The 26,743-nt window shown below is 44.9% G+C and overlaps 1 protein-coding gene across 2 annotated transcripts; it reads left to right on the top strand.

Moving 5' to 3' along the window:
* On the top strand, nucleotides 1-22,160 carry Cgrrf1 (cell growth regulator with ring finger domain 1). 2 transcript variants are annotated; one of them, XM_055612232.1, is made up of 6 exons: nucleotides 1-203; nucleotides 6,810-6,949; nucleotides 12,360-12,537; nucleotides 12,673-12,820; nucleotides 21,356-21,463; nucleotides 21,673-22,160. In XM_055612232.1, exons 1-6 carry the CDS (start codon nucleotides 100-102, stop codon nucleotides 21,991-21,993), a joined length of 999 nt encoding a protein of 332 aa, XP_055468207.1. In that variant the 5' UTR covers nucleotides 1-99; the 3' UTR covers nucleotides 21,994-22,160. The 2 variants fall into 2 exon arrangements, with proteins under 2 accessions (XP_055468207.1, XP_055468209.1); XM_055612234.1 differs by lacking the exons at nucleotides 1-203; nucleotides 6,810-6,949 and adding an exon at nucleotides 6,956-7,999.
* The last annotated feature ends 4,583 nt before the right edge of the window (nucleotides 22,161-26,743 follow it).

Raw genomic sequence — 26,743 nt, forward strand, 5'->3', positions numbered from 1 at the left:
CCCCCCGGTCGAGCGAGGCCCTACAAAGTTTGTCCGCTCCGGGGCGCCATACCGGCTCGGGTCGCGGCCGGCCGGGCCGGGCTGAGCCCGAAGACCCCGATGGCCGCGGAGTTCCTGGTGACGCTCTACGAGTACTCGCCGCTCTTCTACATCGCGGTGGTCTTCACCTGCTTCTTCGTCACCACGGGCCTGGTGCTGGGATGGTGAGTGCGCGCCGGGCGGCGCCCGCGGCTGCGGAGGAGCCCGCCGTGCCTGGGCTCGCCGAGCTCGCTCGGGCCCGGTCTGCCGGAGCAGCCGCGCCGATTCGGTGGCCGCCGTTTGGGGGCTGCGGGCCTCCTGACGCGGGCCGCTTCTCTGAGGCGAGCGTTAGCGGGTGGCCCGTCCGGAAAGGAGCGAGGTTTAGGGACAAGTACTCTTGGGCTTGGGGGCGGTGTGCGCCGCGGAGAGTTACGTAAGCGGGAGCAGCGCTTTCGGGGAGACTCCGCCGCGCCTTTCTCGGGGAGGCCAGCCTCGTAAGCACAGCGCCTCGGAACCGCCGACGAGCCTGCGGCGGCTGCTCCAGGCCATCCAACCGTGTTGAACGGTGGTCCTCGGTGAGCCGGAGCCCTGGCCCGAGGAGGACCGCGGAAGAGACAGGAGCTGCAGTTGGGGAACGCGTATTTTGACAAATATGTGAGAAAGGGAATGTGTTTCAGAGACCAGAGCATGAGCGGGAACCGACAGGCTTGTGACTGAAACAGGCTTGTAAATCAAGCTCAAAAGCACCGCTTGATTACATATGCGTCATTCCTTTACAGACAGGAACACGTCCTGGTCAGTTTCTGAAAATAGGTGCCACCTTTGGAAAGAAGGAAAATGTTAACATTTCCACCCCCCACCCCCCACCCCCCACACACACTCCTTCACACCTACCCTCCCCCGTCCCCCCCGCCGGCACAGCATACACCTCCCATGATGTGGCCAGGTTAACACAAATTATTTTCTCTCTAAGACTGCATATGCTTGCAGGCCTCCTGTTTCAGTATCCCAGGCGCCGGAATTATGGGAGTGTGCCGCCATACCTGAATCACAGGGTGTTATTTATTATTAACCTTTCAGGTTCTAATTGCTGTCATTCACTTCAAGGAAGTTTGTAAGTAGAATTAGGAAGGTGTTTCCCTAGTGAATACGTAGTTTTTAAAGGACTATAATACTGGTGTTATTCTCTTCAACATAATTTTCCTCTATAAGGAAAACTGGTACCTAGTTGGTAATTATATCTCGTGTTAAATAGGCCACCAAGTTAGATCTTAGCATTGGGAAATGGGTGAAATTCATATTGCACATAATGCTGGCATCTAAAGGTAAAGGGAAGACAGGAGGAGAGAGAGAAAGCAAGAGTCAGAAAAACACAGGTTCAAGTCCAGGCTCTGCCAGGTGTAATGTTTGATTTGAATGTGTAATGATTGTTTACTACCTCATGAGTTTTACAGTGTTGCAAGTTTCTGTTGGTGTATTCTTTCTTTAAGTCTGGGCCAAGCACTGCTGAGGATGCAAGACCTTGTCAGCCAGTCTGAGTCACCTCCATCCTCATTTGGACCTAACTAACCAACCATTCTTCCCACTTGGTTTAGCTTCATCTACAGAGATAAGCTTTTTACGTGTTGTTTGCAAACTAAACCAGAGCCAACCTATCTGCTAGAAATGATGATGACTCGGGCACCATTTATTCTTACAAACATGTCCCAGCCAAGGCAACAGAATTAAATTAGTCAACCTGCTAGTTTTCATCCTTGTCATTTTGTTTTGGTAATAGCTGCAGTTTGATCTTCATTGGTTCTCCGTTTCTCAGTCATCCTGCTTTCAGCACACAGCTGAATTTCTTTTGCTTCCTTCCACTCTGCTGTGTTCACCTGTGCTGGTGAGTGTGCTGGAAGAACCAGGAACATTAGATTAATAGAGTATTAGATTCTAATAACAACAGAAAAAAAAAATCACACAGCAGGAAGTATAAGTCTTGTAGCCTCTGTGGTGGCCTAACCCCAACAGCAGCAGCCGGATGCTCTCAAAAGCCTCACACAAAGAACCCAGGACTTGGGCTTAGCAGCGATTCCCTGGCTGCTGCCCACCACAGTGGAGTAAGGGACTGTCCGTCAGCCTCACAGCACCCGTGGGTGCTCTGTTAGTGACTCTGAGACAGAAACCCACGTTTCCCCTGTGCTCGCTGACTGCCTAGAATGCTTCCCCAAGAAAGGAGACAGGCAGCTAGGGTCACAGTGCATCCATTTATTTCCTTTCCTCCTATGTCTTCATAGCAACGGTGCTTCACTCTGACGGTGACTTTGGCCCCAATTTATAGTTTTCAACTCTTCCTAGATCAGCCTCATTTGATTATATTGAAGTCACAGCTCCAGAGGGCCCCAACTCCAAGTTTTTCTTTTTCTGTTATTTTGTCAGTGATAATAGCTTGTGACAGGTCTTGCACTGCTGGGCGAGCACTCCACCACCTGGTGCTGCTTACTAGTTTTGATATGTTTATTTCTCTCTGTTCAACTAGTTCCTGTGATTTTGGTCTCCTGGACTATGACTAATAAAGTGTTACTCGGAAGAGGGTTCTTGAGCAAACTCCCATCAAAGATAGACTTCGAAGTTGGGCTGATAATAATGTGGACACCTGGATGGTATTGGGATATTCTTCAGCTGCTTGCTAATGAGAAATGAGATCCCAGTAACCCATTTCCTGTAATGGGCTGTAATTAATCTAAATAGTGATGCCTTTGGTTGTTACTGATTAGAATAAAGTGGAGATATGAGACTTGTAATGGGGACATTTATATAGACATAAACAAAGCTTAGGATAATAATAATAATTATTATTATTATTGGCAGGTTTCAACCCTAAGATGGCCTAGAACTCAGTAGGTGGACCAGGCTTACTTGAACTTGGAATGATCCTCCTGCCTTTGCTTCCCTTTTGCGTCCTGGGATTACAGGAGTGAACCAGTTTAAAGCTGAGAACCGTGAGCTGCCTTTCTTTATGGATCCAGCCCGCCTTCCGTGAGTGAGGGAGCCAGTGTCCCTGTGGAGGCCTGTGGCGGGGCCGCTGGGGCGTGTGCTCTCCAGACGCGCCCACAGAAAAGGCTGTGCCCGTCCAGTCTCTGTCTGCACTGGACAAAAGCCCGACCTAGTGAGAAGCACCCATCTTACTTTGTGAGCTCGTGTCTACAGCAGCGCTTCTCAGCCTGTGGGTAGGGACCCTTTATGTATTTACAATTCATACAGTCGCAAATTACGTTTATGAGGTAGCAATGAAGATAATTTTATGGTTGGGGTCACCACAACATGAGGCACTGTGTTAAAGGGCCGAGGGATTTGGGAAGGTTGAGAACCACTGTCTAGAACTGTGCGCGCTGGTAGGAGACAGAGCTGGGATTCTTAAGATGGCAAGAGAAGGACAAGGGTACAAGATGAGATAAGTCGGTGAGAGTCTGTGCTCAGGGAGTTCCGGAGCCAGAAGGTCAGCACTTGCGCAGCAGTTTAAACTTGGTTCATTGAGTTTGAGACAGTTCAAGGTTCCTCATTTTTCACTGGCATCTAGGTTTTTCTTCTAAGTACAGCTTTCTCAGCATGGAACAAAGTGACATATGTTTTCACTTTAGCCAGTTTGTAATTTTAGATGTTTTGTAACCTGTAGCCCAGAATACAGCCTGTCTTTAGTAAACATTCTAGTGCACTTAGAGGGAGGTCCTCTCTGCTTGGTGATACTCTAACTGACCACCCGTCAAACAGGCTGATAGTGCTGTTCAAGTCCTTGCTCTCCAAACTAATCTTCTGTCTCTTGATGCTACCAACTATTGAGTTGGCTCAGAGCATTAAAATCTCTGTGTATTCTCTTCATTTTTAGAGTTGTGTCTCCTTTTTTTCCTTGCATTTTAAGTACTATCTATAGATAAATAAACATTTAGGATTATTGTGCCTGAATGATGTTAAATCCTTGCTCATTATGAAACAGCATTCCCTTTTCCTCTTAAAATAGCTGCCACTATGGTTAGCTTGATCATTCACTTTCTCTTCCCATCCATCTCTCTCCCTGGTTCCTTCCTTCCTCCCTCCCTCCCTTCCTTCCCTTCCTTCCCTTCCTTCCCTTCCTTCCCTTCCTTCCCTTCCCTCCCCTCCCTTCCCTCCCTTCCCTCCCTTCCCTCCCTCCCTCCCTCCCTCCCTCCCTCCCTTCCTTCCTTCCTTCCTCTTTTCAGGATTAAATTTAACATCTTAAGCATTTAGGCAAACTATCACTGAGCTACATCCCAGGACTCCAGGTTGTTTTTGGTTGGTATTAGCAAGACTCTCTTTTCCCATCCTCTACCTAAGATCTGTTTTTGTCTTGGTATTTTAAGTGGCTTTTTCATATGTCCCATACACCTAGGTATTGCATTTTTCTCCAGTCTGATAATCTTTGTCTTTTGTGAGGGAGTTTGAATCATTTGTATTTGATGTGATAATTGGGGTGGGTGGATCGAAGTCCACCATTTTACAGTTTGTTTTATTTGTCTGTATTCTTTCTTGCCCATCTGTCACTCTTCATGTGAATTAATGAATAACTGTAAGTAGCTATGGTGGCATATTAGCAACATCATTCAGGTTGCTTTGCTGATGTGTGTGTGCACCTGTGTGTTTTGCTGCAGTGTTTTATTGCCTACAGGCTCGGGTGGTAGGCAGACACCCTCCATTCCTAGCCCTTATACTGGGTGCTTTTTATTGTGGTGTCCTCACATCTACTCCTCTTAAATTCTTCACCGTGTAATTTGCTGGGAAGCCTGGCAAGCATATTCTTCATCCCGGACATTGCCTTTGTCAACTCTAAAAACTGATGTGAGTGCTGTCTGTGTCTCTGTATATAGTGTTCAATCTTATTAGCCTTTTTGAGCCCACGGAATATAGTCTTAGCAACTATGTAGTTATCCCCAATTAAAAGACAAAGATTACCTATCAGGTTGTATAAAAAGATAGGAAGAGTCTAGTACCTTTACAATTTTTGATGCATTTCTATAGATTCATTTATCTTCTCTTTATGGTTACTTTTTTCCATTTTTTTACATGCAGGTTAACTTTTTAAAACATAAACATTGGAAAACATGAATTTGCCTTAGAGATTGCTGAACCATTATTTTATACATTCTTATACATGTTCCTAAGCTTTGTCCTGGATTACAGTTAATCTCCTTGGAAACAGTTTAATCTTTTAGATGCTTACTTTTCCTCTTCCTTGGCTGGATCACAGCAGCCTTATCAAACTTTAGTAAAACTAGGTCCGTGATCCCAATTAACTATCTATTGTGTTTATTATGAAATTTTACTTTACTACTTAAATATTAGTGGAATGTTTTTTATTTGTTTTATTCTTTTTCTTACCTTCACTGTTTTACTATCTTATAACTGTCTGTTACCAGATTCTTCGATGTCCAACCCAGGACAAGGTATTGCAGTGACACTTCTATTGCCGATTGACACTGGCCCAAGGCTCACACACTCTTGGTGTGAGCCTTGCCCTAACCCTTGCATTGCATGCACAGCCTCTACTGGCCTTTGTGTAGACTTGGTTGCCACTATCTGCTCCAGGCGCAGAATCCATCAATCCATGCCAGTAGCCTTTCTCGGTGTATTTTCCCTAAAAGTAGTCGCCATTATACACAGCTAATAGCTCCTTTTCTCTAAAATTTTTATAAATTTCCAAACATTCAGGACACAGAAGAATTACATAGAGAACATACATTACCTTGGCTTAGATGCTGTCCTCAACATTCATTGCATCATATATCTGCCCATTCACTCCTTCTGTCCAACCATTTGTCCATCTTATCCAGGGTATACCTCAAAGTAAGTTGTTCTCTTCACCCCTACATGCTAGGGCATGGCTATCACCAGCTAAAGTTTCGTGTTTTGTTTCTAGTTCTCTTTTCTTTTGCCTGTTCAGGCTCGCTCTCTCGCTCTGTGTATGTGGTGGAGTGTGGTAGGATATGTGTGTGTGTGATGTGGGCTATGTGTTCCATAGTGTACATTGGAGGTCAAGGGCAGCCTTCTCAGGTGTCAGTCCTCCTCCTCCGTCTTGTGTGACACAGGGTCTCTTTGTTCCGCCGCATATGCCAGCCTCGTTGTCCCTGAAGCTTCTGGGGCTTCTCCTGTCTCTTCCTCCTGTTTGCTGTTGGAACACTGCGCTGACACACACTCCTAGCCAGCTTTATGTGGACTCCTGCCTGGTTTGTAACTGGACTAGATATTTTGTTTGGTTTATCTGCGGGCTTGTCTTGTGTCGATTGTCACAGTTCATGCTTTCGCATAGTTTATATGACCTTTATATTATGTGAATTAAAGGCTGTATTTCATTTTTTGCCTTTTTATTTTAAAAATTCTAAAAGATGCTTTGATATTTTAACAGTTCCTGGCCTTATAAATCATAACACATAGTCTCAATATTGAGTAAACATTTTTTTCATATCTTTTGAGGATTTAACTCTATAATGGCCATGTTGTTTATTCTAACCATAATTTACCTATAATCACTATGCTCTTGTATTGCTAGCCACAATATAAGGGAAAGATCTGCTTATTTTAGGAGCAGGCTGATTTATTCAGCCAAATGATACATCGCAGTTCTGTGAGACCTCGGACCTCCTGGAATTCTAGGTTGATTCCGCAAGATAATATAAATTCAGTGACTGAGCCTCTTTTCCTGGTCCTTATTTTAAAAGGAATGTAATGAAGCCTAACCTACTTTTTATGTGACATAAAGTTTCACATTTGTTTAAGTTATGTTTCCTTTTACCTTTCTTTAGGTTTGGTTGGGATGTTCCAGTAATTCTGAGAAATTCAGAAGAGACCCAGTTCAGCACAAGAGCTTTCAAGAAACAAATGAGACAAGTGAAGAACCCTTTTGGCTTAGAGATCACTGATTCGTCCTCAGCTTCTCTAGCAAGTTGGTGGCTATTTTCCAAAGCTTTGGTCCCATCTCCTGTCTCCTTGTTGTTAGCCCTTCTGTTTTTCTCTCTCTGTCACTTTCTCCTTGAACTTAACCATTCATTGAACTGAGAACTGCAGATGTGAAGATTAACGTGTTACGAATTTTCCTCTGCAAGAGTCTGTCCAGTAGTAAACAGACAGATGTGCACAGAGAAGAGAAGGAAGTATAGCATATGCCAGTGGGCCGTCTGTTAGGGTATTTTGCCTCATTCAGGGGTCTTCAGTGAGAAATGGCAACATGTCTAAAACACAGTGAGTTGAAGGTTGCTGACCTTCTTACGAGCAACTGATTTTTAATCTGAAATTATAATATTTTTCATATCATAAGTTACTTTTGATGTGGTAGTGACAGGTGGCAGGTTTGTTCCTGTGTTTGGAAAAGTGGATTGTTGGAAGGACTACTTAGGCGTTGTTGAGGTGAATTGTGAAGAAGGAAGCATTAAGTTTGCTGTAGTATGGACATTTAGGACTATGCTATGTCAACCCTGTCCCCTTCTACCCTGTTTCTAATGGCCTTGATTGAAGGATAAGCAGGTGTTTTTTTTTGGGGGGGGGGGGCGTTGAGGGAACTTCTAGGTGGAGGAACTGGGAACAGAGCCCCCAGGAATATGAGAAATACTGAAAAGTAAGAATCAAGAAGCCATGCATGGCTCAAATGGGGAGGGACGGCTGTGATGGTGTGTTATCTGTCAACTGGACAGACTCTAGGATTCCTTGGGAAGTTGGCCTCTGGCTGTGCTCCTGAGGGACTCTCTTGATTGTGACTGAGGGGAGAACAGCTGTGGACTGCATACCGAGAAAAACAAGAAGAAAGCTGCAAGGTACATTGATTGCTGTTCTGACTGTGGATGCAGTGTGAGCAGCTGCTTCAGGCCCCGGCCACCTTGACTTTCCACCATGAAGGGCTGTGCAGTCAGAACTGTGGCCAGAATAAGCCTTTCATCCCCAGAGTTGCTATTACCAGCACATTTTATCACAGCAACAGGAAAAGAAACCAGGACAGTAGGTAAGCGAGAAAGGTCCGGGAAGACTTGATCCTTGAATGGGTTTTCCGTAGCAGAGGTAAAATGGGAGCATTGGTGGATTTTGGAAGAAAAGAATTGAATCCAGTCTTATGTTTGTGGGCTTTGCCATGCTTTTGTGACTGTCAGTGCAGGTGGAGATTAAGTAGAATCTGGGGAGAGGCTCACCTTTGACTCCTCAAAGCCTTTTATAGCCTAGCAACAGATCTAATCTCCCTCAGCTCTTCACCTTACTCTTGCCACTACTTTTTCTTTCCTCAAAACTGTTAAGAACAAAAAACATCCCAGAGACTCATACTCTAACCAGGGACTATCCGTGGAGATAACCTAGAACCCTGACAATGCAGCCACTTCTGATGAGAACTGATAGACTAAGATCAGAAAGAAGGAGAGGAGGACCTCCCCTATCAGTGAACTTGGGGAGGGGCATGCATGCAGAAAGGGGGGGAGGGTGGGACCGGGAGGGGAGGAGGGAGGGGCTTATGGGGGGATACAAAATGAATAAAGCGTAATTAATAAAAGTTAAAAAAAAAAAAGAACAAAAACAAACAGACATAAAAACTGAACAAATTTGGGCAAAGGACATGGTTAAAATGCAAGTGTGAGGACCAGAGTTCAGAGTTCAGATCCCCACACAAACGGGGGGGGGCGGGGGGGCAGGGGCAAATATTTCAGGAGGTGCAGATGGGCTCCCCGAGCAAGTTGGCTACAAGACCAGCCATACCTGAGCTCTGCGCTGGAGCGGTCCTGCCTCAGAGGGAAGGTGGAAGGTGGTCAGGGCAGAGTCTCCTCATCACCCTTGGAAGCCGTTGGCAGGCACAGGCGCACACATGCTCGGCCCACACAGGGAAGTGGAGGAGACCACATTGTAAAAATCTGTGCTCTCCCTTCTCTCCTCCAAATGATGCAGCTGACTTCTTCCCACAGCCCTCTACTGACGTGCTGCTCCCCAAGTCCCTATTCCCACTTCTCATCCCACCTATGGCCTCTGGTAGACAGTCAGATCTGCTGGCAGCTTAGGCTGGTGCTCCTGTACTCACCTTCAGAGCGGCCTGGGCCTGCCTTCTTCACATCGCGCACTGGGGCTTCTGTGGGTCATTCTTAGCTCGGTACCCTGCCCATACTTCCAGAAGCTTACTACCTGACAAGAAACCAGTTCAGTTAGTCGCCATGAGTCATTGCCTACGTCAGTCTTTGTTTCTTTGATGGTGGCCTCACACTGTAGCTCAGGTTGGCCTGGAATTCAGAATACAGCCCAAGTTGGCCTCAGCAAGTAACTTTTTATTTACATATATTTTTTAAAGTACAAAATTCCTTATTCTTTCTCCTTATCTATAAATAACGCCACCCTGCAGATTGAAGAAATCTTTTTCCCCAAGAGTATGTGTTTGTTCTGACATATTTTCATTTTAGAAAAATAAATTTTAAGATAAGCCATAAAGAAACCACTCTTATTAAACGAAGGCAGTGACGGTTAAAACATACAATGATGGTTTAATGCCGTCCCACCTCCTTTAACACACACACATCCTTAGTGGCTTAAGATTCCAACATGCTGCAGTGTCTCAGCTGGTTCTTGGGTAAGGACTGCCAATAGAAAAATCAGCCATGTGTCCTCCTGCCATCCAGTCCCATAGCCTGGAAGTCCACTGAGAAACGAGAAGAGCCGATCGCACTGTGAGTAAAACACAGGCTCCTCTGGACATGAACTGAGGCAATTACCCTTACCAGAAGCAGAAGCAGTCACAAGCAGAGCTGACCCTGACCATGTCTGAGGCAAATGAAAAGTCCATGGAGTTCTCAGCTGTGCTCATGCACTGACGTTCTTCACTAACAGAAAAAGCAAATGCTGGTGTGGTGACTAAAGGAACTCACTGAAAAAAAAAAAAGTGGATAGCACTTCTTATTTGTTTCTGTGGAGAAAAAAGAAGGATTTTGGTGAAAATTAAAAGAACAAAGTTCATGGAAAGGTAGCTGTCCTTAATGCTATCTACTTGGGATGCTGGCATTGGGAGTGGATAAAAGGTTATTTTGTTTTGTGGGCAGATAGTTTAAATAATCAAGGATGTATTTTTCTCATGGCTGTATCCCACATTCCTGACAGATTGCAGAGGAGGGAGAGCAAACATCCAGGCCTGATGTGACTTGAGAACAAATAAGAGAACCGTTGATTTGTTTACAGGGACTGGTTGCTGGGATCTTGTTGTATAACTGTGTTGTGTTTGGGTTTTTGTTCAGTTCATGTTCCCAGAATGGAGGCTTTAATGAAACTCTAAGTTAGATGCTCTGTATATATTAGTTGAACTGGATTAATTTTCTTCAGAAAGCTGTTGTCACTTTGGAAGCAGCACCCCCCCCCCCCCCTTAACAGATCCAATAAGAGCTAACAAAAAACAGAAACTTAGGCAAAACACACTTAGCATTTGGAGAGCAGTTTGCCAACCTCTATTTCCTGCAACTGGATCTTTCCTCTCCAGGTGCCTGACTCATCCTCACACATGTCTCTGTGTCATCTTCTCACAGAAACAGGGTGGCTTTCCTGACCCTTATTGCTCTTTTAAAGGTCTCAGTGCACTGGATTCAGAGCCAGGGATGTCTCTGGCACTTTGTGTTACCAGCCTAGGGCAGCTATGTGGGACAGGGTGAGTTGAGAGAAGTCACGCCCACTTGACATTAAACTTTCTGATTTATAGCTGTGCCCCAGTTTTGTTAATGATATCAATGCAAAACAGTTCTCTGTATGCAGTGAAGTTTAGAAGAACAAGAACCCAGAAAAGGGGGGAAACTCCCTGCAAAAGAAATGGTGAAAATAAAGGGAGGATAGTTTTGCAAAGAGGTGTTTGAACTGTCTTCAGGTGGTTTCCATTAGTATATTATCACCTCAGTTTGTGCAATGGCCCAGTTTGGTGGAGAATTCTGCAGGTGCTGTGGCTCTTTCATTGGCTTCCAGCACAGTGGTTCTCAACCCTGTGGATCCAGACCTCTGGCAAACCTCACTCTCAAAAATACTTACTGTTATGATTCATAACAGTAGCACAATTGCGGTTATGAAGTAACAAGAAAAATTATTTTATGGGGGGTCACTACGACGTGCGGAACTGTAGTAAAGGGCCGCAGCCCCAGGGAGGCTGAGAGCCGCTGTAACCTAGTACCAGTTTCCATGGCGCACGAAAGTATGACCGCTTTTCAGTTGCCAGTGAATTACACCTAGTTGGAATCAAATAAATATTTGAAATAGGATTTTATTCCAGTAGCCTGTGCAGTGTCCCTGCTAGTCAAAGCTTGCACATGATTAATTATATGTGATCCTGGTTCACTGCTATCAGACACACCACCAGAGCAGAAGAGTAGGGACCATCTTGGTCACACTGTGAAGCCTGTGCTTGGATTTGTGTGTCTTCTCACAGCACTTTCTCTTGATCACATACATTTTAAAAGTAGGTAAGGAATCAATACAAGTCCTGTTACAGGCAGCAGAAAACTTCTGCACAGCCCGCGGAGGCCTGGGGAGTGCTGCTGGGCCTGGAGCCGGGGGCAGAGGCCAGGCCAGGCCACTGTGCCGGGAACAGTGACCCAGAGACAGCATTTAGGTCCAGTCAGACGCCCTGTCTCCGGGCACACACTGTGGCAGCTTCCCCTCCCAACAGTTGGAGACCCTAGGTGTCTCCTCTTGAACTCGGAATGCTTCAACTGCCACTAGTAAGGAGAAAAAAATGTTGATAGCACTTAAAGGACTACATACGCATAAATAGACATAAATTTTCTATGTCCACTAGGTATCCACTTATCAAGTCTACTGAAACTGTAACCTCCTTTCATTGAAAGCAAAGAGAAATGAGAATATTGCTGTTGAAGCCGCCGTGGCTGCTGTCCTCAGCAGCTCCTCGGACACTAACTGACGGGCGCTAACACTGTCACTGTGTATGCTAATACTAAAGCCCCGTCTCTTCTTAGCGCTTCTCTTACTTCAGTGATCACCATCTGGCCCCTGTGCTTTGTGTACACCCACTTTGGATGGCTCGGCTCTGCTGTGCTGACCCTTGTGATTTGAATTGCATATTGTTAGAAAGGGGTGGTTATAGTTACCAAAAAGGGGAACTGAACCAATCGTTTTGAAGGTAAATTATGACAATAAAATGTTGCTGGTATTGCTTCAATTGTGCATAGCAGTTGAGATTTTTGTATTTGTGGATATACATCTTTTGTAGATATACAACAACTTTTTAAAACTGCCTTCGTTGTGGCCAGCATCCAGAACAAAGCCAGTGCGTTTTCCTTGCCCCCGTTATTGTATTATCCGCAACGTGGGGTGACGCCATTCTCTTTCTGGTTTGTCTCCTGTAGCAGGCGTGACCTTGACGACAGACTGCCTCGAGGATAGCCACCTCACGTGCTACTGGGGGTGCAGTGTCCAGAGATTCCACGAGGCTCTTCAGAAGCACGCGCACTGCTTCAGGGTAAGCACTCCGAGAGCGCTGGAAGAGGCACTGTACAGCGACTATCTTCACCGAGAGCAGTATTTGTATCCTTTTTCCAGATACGCTCACTGGCACAGAAGACATGAGACTCTGGAGCCAGTAAAATGTTGCCAAGTTATTGACTTTTTAATACATTTTTTTTTCGTTCTTTTGGCAATTGGCCTTTACATATTCAAAAGTATCAAGAAGCACAGCAAAGAAGAACTATATTGCCAGTTACCGAGTGACACTGACATTGAAGACTTTGGCCCGGTGCCCAGACCTCGCTATCCATTGGTAGCTCTATTGACCCTCGCTGATGAGGATGACCGAGAAATTTATGACATTGTAAGTAATTGGAGCATCTGGAACGCCTTGCCTTTACAAGATTTGGGTGATTCTTAATTATTTTCGAAATAGGAAAAATTAATTTTCTGGTATCTGGTCTTGGACTCACATGTCTTGATAAATTATAACACGTATTATATCCCTGTTTAATTTTTATAACTATAACACACCTTCAGAGTATAATGGGTTTTTTTCCTCTTTTATAACAGCAACATGACTTTATTTAGAAAATAAAAGGTGGGTTATTGTTGAATTAAGTTAATGTCATCCTTCTGTGGTGAGTACTATTTACTTAGAGAAAATGTCCTTTGGGATGTATGGCTATTCTTCACAGTTTAATTACTGAATTGATCAGCATGATAATGACTTGAAATGATTGATTTTAAGACCAGGTCTGTTCTTCTTGGGCCATAGTTATAGTTACCTTGTTTTCATTGGAGTCCCTGCTGACCCTGTGTTTTCCACGTGGGATCCCCATATACAGTCATTTTATTTCTTCTTTCACATTGTGCACTGATTCTTTGGGCTGTTTGTTTTGGGGGGATTGCGACAGGACTCCAGCAGGCTGCCCTGGCTGGCCTGGACCTCAGAGACCCGCCTGCTGCTGCGTGCTGGGATCGCAGGCGTGGGACACCACTGCTCAGCTGGTGTTCCCTATTAAGAGCATAGACGTGCCTAAGTCTGTTGTTTTCAAGCCCTTTACAGGGGCTGCTTAAGACCATCTGAAGACACGCGTATCTACATTACTGTTCACAACTACCAAAATTACAGTTAGGAAGCCGCAACAGAGTAATGTGGTGGCTGGGCTCCCCACAGCATGTGGAACTGTAGTAAAGGCCACAGCACTAGGGAGGCTGAGAGCCGCTCAGTGGCCAGTGAGGGGAACTCACGGGTTAATTCCCAATATGGAAACTGGGAATCGTGAGCACTGACATTTGCCACCTGGGAAATTCTAAGCCGTCCTCATTGAGCAGTCACAGGCAAGTGTATGTGCACTAAACATGCTTTTGAAAATTACTGTCAGGCCATGTTTTTAAGATGCACTTACAGCACAAATGAATTCCCTGGTTAGACTTGGGGCTCATCTTTATCTCCAGGATAGCTCATTGTATGAATGGTAAAGTGGGAAAATGGGAAATTCACTGTTTTCATCACTTAAGATTCCATTTGGTGGCATATAAAGAGAGAGTCTTCTCTCTGGTTCCTGAGCCAGCTGGGATGGAGTCACTGTGGGCAGCTTACTGCCCTCAGGCTCAGCACTGCCCTCCCCAACCCTTTGTGAGAAAGCAGCCTGTCTGCCCTGTGTGCCATTCATGTGCATCGGGTGCTCTCTCTCCCTTCTCTGTTGCCTGCCTCTCAGATCTGGCTGCTGTGGCAGTGTGGAGCATCTTTGCATGTATGTCATTCATGCTCCGCGTTTATAATTGTAAAGACAAACTAGTTCATATTTGTTTTTCATGTGAGGTTTTCAGGGTTTTATCTGAGGCCTGTAAACAATAAATTAAAAACAAAAATGATCCCATTCCTGTTGTGACGGAACAGAATTATACCTGCCTAACAAGCAGTCAGCCGACAGTACTGAGGACTGAACCCAGAGTCTCGGCAGGCTACCCAAGTGTTCTACCACTGAGCCAGATTCCCAGCCCAAGAATTAATTCTGTGAAGTACAGTTAGGAGCTAGTTTGTTGTTTTAGTTGATGAAGGAGAGCAGGAGTTGTTATATAAGTTATATAAGAGAATATCTTTACCAGAAAATGCACACTGAATACCAGGAATAAACACCCAGAATTTTTACTTTATTACTTTATTTTTACTCTTACATTATCCACATAACATGTGTTTGTGGCAGAAAACAAGTGGAAAACTAGAAATCTTAGATAGGCGAAGAGGGAAAGAGTATTAGGGAGAGGGTCATCGCCTGTACTCTCATCCCAAGATAACAGCTATGAATACACACCTGTGTCTTGCAAGCCTGTTAGCACATTGATTTTAAAGAAAAGTATGGAACTGTGCACAAGCGTGGCTTGCCTTCTTTTAGTGGTATGCTCGAGCATCCTTGTCCTAGTTTACGAAGCTACCTATATTAATGTATATATGTCATGTAATAGCTGGCAAGGCTGCGCTGACTCAGACATCAGGGTTCTTCCAATGAGGCAGGAGTGTTTTTGCCCTCTTCCAGTTCTGTCTGATGTCAGTATTAAAACCTGTAAAAATGTTTTACAACATAGTATTTATGTAGTAGTCTTACAGCTTTTCTTTTGCACATAATTTTAAAAGGCTACAAAAATACAAAGTACAAGAACACGTGTGCACTTGACCCAGGCACCTAATGACATTTTCAAAACTGCATTATTATCTGCCTGTGTATGTAAATACGATGGTATCATCTACGCTTTTTAACTGAAAGATTTCACAGTTAACGTGGAGGGCATTGGCTGTTTATTCTTGTGTTCGGGGTGTATTTCCTGATGAAGAGCTGCTCTCGTTTAGCCACAATACCACTATTACTGTACATATTGAACATGGTGCCTTGCTCACCTGTGCTTATATTTCAGTTTTCCAGCTGGCAATGCTTCGGTGGCAGAAGCTGCTGCCGGGTGCTTCCAGGGGTCTGCAGAGAGGTTCTAGCTTAGGGCCTCCACCCACGGAAGCTGGGGTTTTGGCTCCTGCTGCATAAAAGAATTTCAAGACAAGTTAGTTTGAAGCAGATTGGGATTCATTAAGACAAGGTCAGAGAACGAGAGTTCATGCATTAGATTTAAGGAGGTTCAGAGTTCAGAGAGAAACATTAGTATTGTGAGAGTTGCTCACATGTGCTTTTGTGTTCCAGAGTTACATTACTGAACTGTGTAACGTATGGTGAGGTTTTAAAGGGTAGGCAGAATTTCCAGAATAAGTTTAAAAATTAAGCTAAAAGTGTGACATGGCTTGCCTGTTTATCTTAAAGAATTTTTCGGTGGGTGGAGATGTAAGGTTGTCTGTGAGGTGCATTGTCCAGGCTTGGGCTGGACAGAGGAGCGCAGAGAAAGCTGAGCTCCAAGGTTGTGGCTTGGTTATTTCTCAGCACCTCTAAGACTCCCCCCCCCCCCCAGATTCGGGGAAGTTGTTGACTTTGAGCCATCTGGAACTGTAAGCAAAAGCCTGGCTCCTTACTTCCCCCACGTCCTCTCCATTTTCTCTGTCTTGTCATACCTTGGGGTTTCTAGTCTCGAGTTAGGTCTTTAGCAGACGTGCCCACAGCCTTGCTTGTTTTTTATGACTGTCTTTACTTTTTATTGTTGTTTTTCTATTTGTTCTGTTTTGTTTTTTCAAGACAGGGTTTCTCTGTGTGGCCTTGGCTGTCCTGGAACTCACTCTGTAGACCAGGATGGCCTGGAACTCACCAAGATCAGCCTTGCCCTGCCTCCCAAGTGCTGGGATTAAAGGCATGCCACCACAGCCTGGTCTTGCTTGCTTTTTAGGACAGCATTTGTTAGAGCACTTCCACATACACACCTAAGCAGGGAAGTTTTCTTGCGGGGTCCTTTGAGAGTATGACTTCTGAAGCAGATAGTGCCCCTTGCTGGCATTGGTAATAGAAGTTTGGTCTCTTGATCAGTTGTTTTCCAGCTTCTTATGGGTTCCTCTCTCTTGCTTTCTAAGGAAGCACTGCACCTCTCCTGAGAGTTTGACCTCCACTTTCCTCTCCTCTCCCCTCTCCCTTCCTGTTGTGTCTTTCAGATATTTCTGTGGAGTGGGGCAGGTAATCAGACTGCAGGGTCCTGTGGCCTGATTCCTTCAGGACCATTGCAGATGCCCTACTGTTCCTTATGGATTGCCCCTGTATTCAATACCCCTTTATGATTCTCGCCAGATTTTATATTTACTATGTGATTGGAAAGTGACTGTCCCACTCTAGCGCTCTCCCTAGTCACTCCTCACCGTGCTCCCACAAGCCATAGCCTTCTTCCCCTTTACTTGAGTATCTGTTATCCCTGTGACCGCATGGGTTCCATTTTCTCTCCTCAGTAGTTTCTATTCGTTTTTGAATTTTAACTACTTTGGCACTCAGATTGCTGTCTCAGCACTTCCTACCGAGGCTGAGCATTTATAGTCAAATTGTGCTTGTAAATTACGTGCATTCATTCTCCTGAGATGAAGAAAGCTGTATAAGAAATCATCAGGTGATCTTCCATACTCCTTTTCCCCTCTCCCACATGCCTCAATCCCTTTTCAAGAGAACATGAAGAGTATGCTCATGTTCTCTTGTTTGCTGTGTTGTCCTCCCTTTTCTTACATGGAGGGAGGACACTGCAGGTGCCGTAACCTCTCTGTACTTTGCTTTGTTCATGTCACAGTGTCATGGAGAAATCACTTGCACATAGGTTCACAGAGATTGTCCTGATAGTGGTATTATTATTGTTGTTGTTTGTTTTCTGATAGCTGCATAGTATTTCATTTGGTTTGAACCAAAGTTATAATCCTGAACATTGAACTCCTAAAAGGCCAAAATCCAAAAATAGAAGTCTGGAGAACACAATTTTAAAACTTTAGTTAAAAGACATTTATTTGCATTTTTAAAAGGGAGTTTAGAACCTGCAAGATGGCTCAATAAAAGGTTGACACACAAGCCTGGTGACTAGAGTTCAATTACTAGAGCCCATGTAAAGATGGAAGAAGACAACAGACCCCACAAAGTAGTTCCCTGAAAATACAGCATGTACCCACATATTAATAATATTAGCAATAAAGCAAATTTATTTGAGAGATATAAAAACATGTTATGATGCTTGATAGGCTACTTTATAAAATAAAATAGACAATAATGTCTTCTAGGTTTTTACCAATATAAATGCTATAAGCCTTGCAGTTATGAGGAGACAAACTGTTCAAAAAAGGCCAAAAATCAAAATTTCTAAACATGGTTCACTGGGTCATAAATTTTTTTTAATGAAGTATTTTTTCTTTTTAAAGATTTGTTTATTCTTTATACAGCATTCTGCCTGCATGTGCGCCTGCACACCAGAAGAGGGCACCAGATCTCACTGTAGATGATCTTGAGCTACCGTGTGGCTGCTGGGAATTGAACTCAGGACCTTTGGAAGAACAACCAGTGTTCTTAACCCCTGAGCCATCTCTTCAGCCCTGGGTCGTAATTTGTACTCTCAACTTTACAGTGGTGGTAGAAATACCAAGACATGCCTCAGTCCTTTGATGAGATTGATCAAAAGTCATGACTACGATGAAATGCACTTGACCAGAGCTGAAATCTCAGGAAATTTCTTCTTTTACAAGTAGATACATAGGAAGGACCCCTCTTCATTTAATGAGAACATTTCAGTGTTTTATTTTGGGGTGTGTGTATGCCCACTGGTCGGCATTAGGTGACTTTCCTAGGTTCTTCACCTTGGTTTTTGAGACAGTCTCTCTCTAGACTTGGAACTTATCTGTTCCACTGGACCAGCTGGCTAACAGTCCCCCAAGGGTCCAGTTGTCTCCTCCTCTCCCTCCCCTCCAGTGCGGGGACTGCAGGAGCGCGCCTCTGCTGCCCAGCTTTTATGTGGGTTCTGGGAATCAAAATAAGGTCTTTGCTCTTGAATGGCAGCGCTTCACTGACTGAACCATTCCCCGGCCCCTTGTGCTTTTACCAAGTGTTCAGTGTTCACATACCAGTTCAATATTTTGGTAACAAACGTTTTCTCCAATCAAATTTGCAAAAAAAAAAACAAAACAAAAAAAACCCAAACCAAAAAATAACCCCACATAAAACAATTTAATACTATCCAGAATTCTTTACATAATTGATACTGCTATTAGAAGTGATGCAAAACTGAAACACATAAGACTCCTAATTATAAATTAATAATGCTGACAATTTGAAATAGCACAAAGAAAAAGCTTAAAAGAAAATTTAACCTAGAGACGGCATCATGGGACTTGATCGTGGGCAATGTGTGAAGACAGTCTAAAAAGGCTCCTGATTTCCACAGTCTTAACTCTATTTTTTATATTTATTTTATTTACATGTACATGTATCTGTGTACATTGTGTGTGCCAATGACGGTAGGTCAGTAGGCGGAGTCAGCTCCCTTTGGAGCTGGAGTTCTAAGCAGTGTGAGCCACCCATCACAACTGGGATAGAAGCTCTATCCCATGATTGTACAGCAAGTCCTCTTGACCACTGAGCCGTCTCTCCATCCCCAGGTAACTGTATTCCAAAGTCAGGTGTGATGGCTGTCCTCAGAGAATATGCTCATGTTCTATGCAGCATGTCCCTTTTTGAAATTCTTCTGTGATTTCATACATATATTATACAGTCCCATCTTCTATGCTGTGCATTTATGGAGTTCTGGGTTGCACAGACTCCATGGCAGACACATCTGGTGAAAGTGAAGCGGGTCATGGGGTAGCTGCACTGTCGCTTGTCTCCTCCCACTGAGCCTGCAGCGGTTTTCAGAGCAGTGCATCACTCCTGCCGTGGTGAGTGTGCCTTTGATTCATTAAAGTTCCCGGAATGTCAGCACCTGGAAGGAGGGCCGAGCAGACAGTGCTGTTGCTAACCTGAAATTTGCATCCTCTCTGTATCGCTGGCAAATGCACCAGATGAGTGGAAAACAAAAGACTTTGCACTTCCCTCTCAGAAGCTTGAGCATATCTTGTTCCAGATGTCATTATTTGTGGCAACTCGGTTGAGTTCCGTTTCATTCTGTAAAGGCCACCACATCTTCCAGTAAGCTTCATGGAACACTTTGCTTTTTCCAGGCAGTAATACATGAATGGGTAAGTTTCCAAAATCGCTGATGGTTCATGAGCATGAGTAGCGCATAGTTAATAAACCAAATGGAACAGTGGGCACCACTTTGAAGGTGCCATTGTTAATCAAAGTGAGACCCTCACTAGTTTCCTATGCTCAGCTTTGCAGTTAATTTCAAATTTCTAGCTAAAACTAGTTTACCCTTTACTGCTCTGTGGCGCTGGAGAGCTCTCCATGTGAGCAGGTGTCCTTGGTGCCAGAAGATCCCTAAGCCTTCCATTCCATGGTGGGAGGCCGAGCTCAGTGTCTGGCGGGGCAGGAGCGCAGGGCAGGAGCGCGGGACATTCTCAACAGCGTGGCAGCTGCCCTGGGTACAAGTGAGAGCATATTAGCCGACCCTGAGGTTTGTCTCTCTACCCTCTCACACAGCCTTTCGCCCAGCACTGGAAATTGTGCTTTCCAAAACTCTAGCATTCAGGGTTCTTACACTTTGGTACTATGATTCGTAAGTCTCCATCTCTTGGAGCGTTAGCTTTTAGGCGCTTTGAGTTTCCAGAATGTCAGCAATTGGCGGCCTTGTGGATTCCGGCTGGCATTTCACACATTGTATGTGGTGAGAATGTGTGCGTCTGCCTGCGTGCACCGGGGTTCCTTACTCCTGTGCTTGGATAGTAGGGGTTCCCAGTCTAAATGTCTGTTACTGAATACCTGTGCAAGAGTGGTTCATTGCGGGCTGAGCTGATGTGTCCATGCATGCTCTTCTGTTACATAGTGCCAACTCCCTTCATTGAGTTCTCCCCACTCCTCTTTCCCGTGGAGAGTCTCTCTATGGAGGGCAGGCTTTTCCATGCATGTCAGTTCAGTGCCTGAGCAACCCTGAAGCTTGTCCTTTGTTTATCTGGTAGTGGGTGGGGCGGCAGGGACTTTCTCCTTCACTTACGCTCATGTCGTGTGTGTGAGTGACATGCGGAGGCCCGAGGTGAGCATCAGATGTCTTCTCAGTTGCTCTCCGTCTCTATGGTTGTTTGTTTGTTTGAGGCAGGAGTGTTTCACTGGCTGGCTACACTAGCCAGGGAGCTCCCAGGCTTTGCTTGTCTCTGCTGCCCAAGCACTGATGCTACAGATGTGCTGTATGAGGCAGGCATTCAGTTTATGTTTTTCCAAATTGTTTTCCAGCTGTCCCCAAACTATGTGTTTAAAGAAAAACAAAACCTAAAACCATCTATGTATCTAGTCCTTCGTTGCATTCTCACACATAACGTTTTTTCTAGACTGTTTCTGTCTCATCCATGCATCTACTTATGAGTCAGTACCATACAATTTAATATTTGATGAATTTAGACTGCCTTTGAGCTTTTGAGTGCTTTTCTATCTATCCTTAAATGTTCCTTTTTCTGTGTATTTTAGAATCAGTGTTTGCAGCTCTGGAACAAAGCACATTGATTTTTTTTTTTGTTTCAAGACAGTTTCTCTGTGTAGCCAGGCTGTCCTGGACTCTGTAGACCAGGCTGCCCTTGACCCCACAGAGATCTGCCTGCCTCTGCCTCCCCAAGTGCTGGGATTACAGATGTGTGCCACCATGCTGGCTTGCACACTAATATTTTTATTGACACCACAATGAATTTGTAAATTTTGGTATAATTAAAATGTGTCAGAAATATGTCCATAACTGGTTCCTTTTCAGTGCTGTGATTTATACAAATTAATGTAAATGTTCTAATATATCTCTTATTTGAGAAGTGTCTTTTCACTTACCTGTGAAGGAGTGTTAAGTCCTGACTCATGTCCAATTTTTATTGTAGATTTCCATGGTCTCAGTAATTCATATTCCTGATAAGACTTACAAACTTCCCTGCAGAATATTGTATCAATATTTAATCCTGGCTCAAGGTCAATTTTATGATCTTAAGGTAAGTCATACCATGTAATATTTGTTGTTTATAAAGGTTAAGGAATGGCTGCTTTTAAAGAGAATTAAGGTTTTTAGTCAGGTATAGAAGTTACCCGCTCTTGCCTGTTGGATCTGCTAGCTCAGATGTTCGTAGCTTTTGTGAAACTCTGGTTGGGAGAGTGACTATTGTTTACAATTGTCTTTACACTGGTTACTTTGATTTTTCAGCAACTTTTCATGTCTGCAAATAATGGTCCCACTCCCTCCAGCAACCCCTCTCCAGCAGACACAAGTGCAGAGCAGAGCTTGTTGGAGAAGGCAGGCCTGGCTGGGACAGAGGTGGGGCCGGTGGAGGAGAGCAGCAAGGACTGTGTGGTGTGCCAGAACGGGGCCGTGAACTGGGTGCTCCTACCTTGCCGGCACGCGTGTCTGTGTGACAGCTGTGTGTGCTACTTCAAGCAGTGTCCCATGTGCCGGCAGTTTGTGCAGGAATCCTTTGCACTTTGCAGTCAGAAGGAGCCAGACAAGGATGTGCTGGAAGCTTCCTGAAGGTCTCACAGCTGGAGTCTGCACTTCCCACACAAGGTGCAGAACCCTGTGTCCTTAGAGTCAATCCTAACACAGAAGCTGCAGTCCTGACTGTCGGAGAGAATTCTATTTTCACTTCGTACTTGTATGATACATGAATGATGGAAATAAATTCTTCCTGCCCAGTATGGCGAGCACTGGAATACTGTCTTTGTTGCTACCTAAAACTCAACTCTGCTCTTGAGAAGAATGTAAACATTTGGCTTTTTACCAGCTAGAAGATTTCATATACTATGGATGAGAAAAGTCACTCTGAAAATCAGTCCACTGAAAATTCCAAGAGGTACAAGTTTCAGGATGGCTGACTGCATTTCCGTTTAATGTAATCTGGAGTGAAATTAGAAGACTGAATTCTTCTTAAAATAATTACATGTGCCCTAGTTTACAAAATAGCTGGAAGGGACTTTTTACTTTCCAGCATCTCTGAAATATGTTTTATAAATATCCATTTGACTTCAAATTTTCCTTATCAGAGTTATATAAATACACCTTTTAACTTCCCATATACGTTTAAGTGCATAAACATAAGCCACAGTTCTGACTGTTCCCATGAGTCACAGATTAGATGGCGTTTGTTCATCTACAGGAGGCAGATCCATAACACCTGGATAATAAGAGCTCATGGATAATTATATACGTATGGACTTCATTGTTAGATGTGATTAGATTAGCAAAATGTGCTCCACTCAGGAAGGTCAGTGGCTCCCCACTGCCATGCCTTACGCTGCTTCCTCTGCAGCAAATCTACCCAGAGGCTGGGGCCTGGAGGGACAGAGCTAGGAGAAAACAAACACTAGAAGGAACAAGTAACTTTTCTTTCTTTTCCTACCATCTTTATCCCAAACGAGCCCAGAATCCCATATTACTCAGCATACCTTGAAAGTGTCGAACTTGATGGACACCACAGTGCTGCCCTGCTCCCTTCCACCCGTCCACTCTTTCTAAGGTGGGAGCTGAGAACAGAAGGGAAAACCAGAGCTTCCCATGCTGCCATCAGAATTGCCATCAGCTCCCCAGGAAAGTGGGTCACAGCAAATAAGCGAGGCCTTCAGGGGGTGCTAAGGCCTCTTCTGTAATGTTTGTATGACAAAAGTGGTGCCTTTGTTTCCGCTTTAATACCATTTCCTTCCATCCAGATACAGCATTTGCAAGGAAAATCTGTCCTCCATTTTGTAAACAATTCACACTTTTCTCAGCATCCAATAGCCATGTAATGAACACTTTCTAGAGTTGGGCATGGTAGTTAGTGCACACCTTTAATTCCAGCTCTTGGGAGGCAGAGGTAGGTGGGTCTCTGTGCATTCCTGTTCATTCTGGTATACATAATGAATTCCAGGCCAGCCAGAGCTATCGTGAGATCCTGTCTCAAAACAAATACAAAAACAGCATACCTTTTGAGCCTGGGCTGCAAGGGAACAGGCAAAGCTACTGACCTCAATATTGTGTGCCCAAAAGGGGCATGGATGGTAGCTAGATGCAGTCCCCATGCCCAGAAGAAGCTCTGAGCCTGTCAGTGGACCAGGATTGTCCAGAGGTCAGTCCGATAGTGGTGATGCCTGAATGTTCACGTTACCCGTCATCTGGAAGAGCTCTCAGTGCCTCCATCCTAGCCTGGTGTCCTTACATGTCTCCGTACCCAGGCCGTCCTAGATGCAACTGCCTTTTGAGGAAGCAGTCTGAGTAGCTGTAACTATATTAGTAATGTTATCCTGTTTTCATAGTTTTTCAAAGGAAAATATGTGCTACACAGAACTATTTTAAGAATTTTTAAATGTAAATTCAGTGGCAGTCAGTCTATTTGTACTGTTGTGTAACCACGAACGCTGTCCATGTCCAGAACTCTCTATCCCAAGCTGTAATTCTCTGTCTGCATAGCACCAGCCCCTCTTCCCCACCCTGAGCCTCCGAGAGCCACTGTTTACTGTCACAGCCGCAGACTGAACTCGGTGTTGTCAAGGTTTATCCATGCTGCAGTTCACATTACACCTTGTAGTCCTTCTAAGACTAGAATCATAATCCCATCCTGATACCCACTTTCTGCCTGTTTTCAGTGATTGTTAAAGATCGTTTGCATGGGTTGCCCTTGCTGCAGCTAAAGCAGTTGTCCTGCCCTCGGTGGTAAGTGCTATGAAGAACTTGGCGAGGCGATCAAGTAAAACGGTACACATGGCCCCACCACTACTGCTGGGCTTGTTTGGTTGGTTAGTTTTTTGTTGTTTGTTTTGTTTCCTTTGAGGCAGGGTCTCTCTGTGTGGCCTGGCTGGCGTGAAACTCGGTGTGTAGACTATGATGGCCTCAGACTCACCGAGATCTGCCAGCCTGTGGAGTGCTGGGATTACAGGTGTGCATCACAAAGTCCAGTGACGACTTTTTATAATGCTGCTGCTGGAAAGTTTGACCTTACAGTGTTAAAACGGTGACGTATGTTCGATAGAAGCCTTACTTCAAAGGTTAGATTGTCTACCTACTTTTCTGTTAGCGACCCCGCAACCTGACCCATGAAGGCTCACTGCACCTGCAGGAAGCCCCACTCTCAGCTAGCTACAGGATCGCTAGAGCAGACAGCTCTTTTGTTTAACAAGATGGGATTCCTCATAAGGAGCCCTGTGGGTGGTAGCCTTGTATTGTTACCTATTCTCCATAACTTCCTTGTAGTAAAATATATGTTACATAAAGTTCACTATTTTAAGCATTTTAAATGTAAAATTCAGTGGCATTAAGTTTATTTATGGACTCCTAGAGGCTTGTGTCAGAATCTACCATGAACAGTGGCACCATGTGAAAACATCTGTAAAAGCATTTGGTCTGAGTGCATTATTGGAAAGGGAAGACATTTGGTTCTATGATTCTATAAAAACCCCAGCCTAGGCCTGAGTGCAGGCAAGCTTCACAGATAGCCACTGTCTCTCTCAGTGATTCTGTTTCTCTCAATCTGGTGCCTATTGAGACTTCTTAATGTCTAAGCAAACTCTAAGGAAGGACTGTCACTGTCTCCTAAGCACTACACACAATCTCTGAATTCTCCCTCCTGGGCTTGGCCTGTTTTGTTAATGCCTTTTATTAGTTTGTGAATGAGGAGCCTTGTTGAAGCTTGTCCTTGAAGCTGGGCAAGGTGGAAGGAAATTAAGTCAAATCTCCTGCTTTTGCAGGTTGGGCCCTTCCATTTTCCAGTTCCTGAACACTGCATTCCCTTCGTTCAAATGTATTTTTTATATTTTGTTTTTCTGACCTCTTCACATTTCCTGTCTTCCAATCCACAAACGTGGCTAAACTCAACTGTACTTGGTGTGTGTGTGCGCGCGCCCACATGCATGTGTGTGAACCAGGGTTTTACTGTGTGTCGCTGCCTTTCCCAGCCTCGCAGCAACCCTCCGCCTTTGCTCCCAGAGAGCTGTAGGTGTGCGCTCCTGTGCTTGGCTTCAGCTGTGTTTTACATTGGACGGTCAGGGGCCCGACCAGTTGCTGGAGCCCACTGTGAGGCCACCTTCTGAGCTGTATCTGGACCCTCGGCACTACTCAACAAGTCCTTACCAAATTCTCATCGCCTCCCAAACCTGCCCTGCTCTTCTCCGCAGCCGTGTCCCACAGCTCCCAACACTTCCAACAAAGAACCTACCCCAACTCAGCTGTGTTACGGTTTGGGCCCGGTTCTGCTGTTACTCCTGTATAAAATGATACTAGATCTCCCCACGGACTGCTGAGAGCTTGTGCCTGTTAGCAGGTGTGACCTGTAGGCCCAGGCCTACTGCAGAGCTAGCTCTGTGTGGGTGGCTTTCCTGGAGTTGTTTTGCTTTGTCGAAGCTTGTCAACATCCTCTTCTCTCTTCCCCCAGACAAGGGGGTGTTCTCCTTGCACTCTTGATCTCATCTGTGCTCACTGCTGAAGTGTCAGAGACACAGAGACGCTCTGCCTTGTTGAGACATTGACAGTGTAAGCGAAGAGTATAGCAGATGGAAGGCCTGCCTCTCTGCCATAGCCGGTGCTCTAGTAGAGGGAGGCTGCGGTGAACCAGATGGAGGCACCACTGTGGAGAACATGAACGTGGACATGTGTGGGTAGGCCAGTGGAGGTGGGGTCAAATGTCAAACCCACGTGAGGAATGTCTCTGTGGGCCTTTCAGAAGGTACCGGAGAGTGGCTTGAGCCATGTGATAATGTAGGTAAGAGGGCATAGTGGGTAGTAGGCTAAGAGCTGCAGATAAGTGAGATGGAGACAACTGGAAAAAGAGCAGCTTTGGAGGGAAAGAATATGGGTTCTGTTGTATTAGATGTCAATTGTAAATCTAAGTGGAGATGTCAAATAAACAGGTAAATATGCCTCCAGCTCTATAGAGTGCAGAGGAGTGTTCCATCTGTTTTTGTTGTTGTTTTTAGTTTTTTGAGACAGGGTTTCTCTGTGTAGCCTGGCTGTCCTGGACTCACTTTATAGAACAGGTTGGCCTTGAACTCACAGAGGTCACCTGCCTCTGCCTTCGTAGTAATAAAGGTGGTGCCACCACAGCCGTCAGAGTGGTCCATCAGATGACAGAACACTAGGGCTATTAGTATGGTGTGGAAGCCAAACAACTGGAGAGGCCAGCGGTGATTTAGAGGCTCAGGGGCCTGTGATGACTCTGACACTGAACTAGAAAGTGTGGCCTCTCCATACAGCTTGGGCTTTGTCACACATGGTGGCTTCAGGGAAATGAGAGCTCTAAACTGGCATCCAGGGC

This window comes from Psammomys obesus, unplaced genomic scaffold, assembly GCF_907164565.1.
Source record: "Psammomys obesus unplaced genomic scaffold, mPsaObe1.curated_primary_1811, whole genome shotgun sequence".
Taxonomy (NCBI): domain Eukaryota; kingdom Metazoa; phylum Chordata; class Mammalia; order Rodentia; family Muridae; genus Psammomys; species Psammomys obesus.

Bases quoted from the DNA above. Each gene is read 5' to 3' on its own strand.
- Cgrrf1 (XM_055612232.1), top strand. From the start codon at position 100: ATGGCCGCGGAGTTCCTGGTGACGCTCTACGAGTACTCGCCGCTCTTC. The intron at 6,950-12,359 runs GTTGGTGGCTAT...TGTCTCCTGTAG, and splicing joins GTCCTCAGCTTCTCTAGCAA to CAGGCGTGACCTTGACGACA. The intron at 21,464-21,672 runs GTAAGTCATACC...TTGATTTTTCAG, and splicing joins GTCAATTTTATGATCTTAAG to CAACTTTTCATGTCTGCAAA.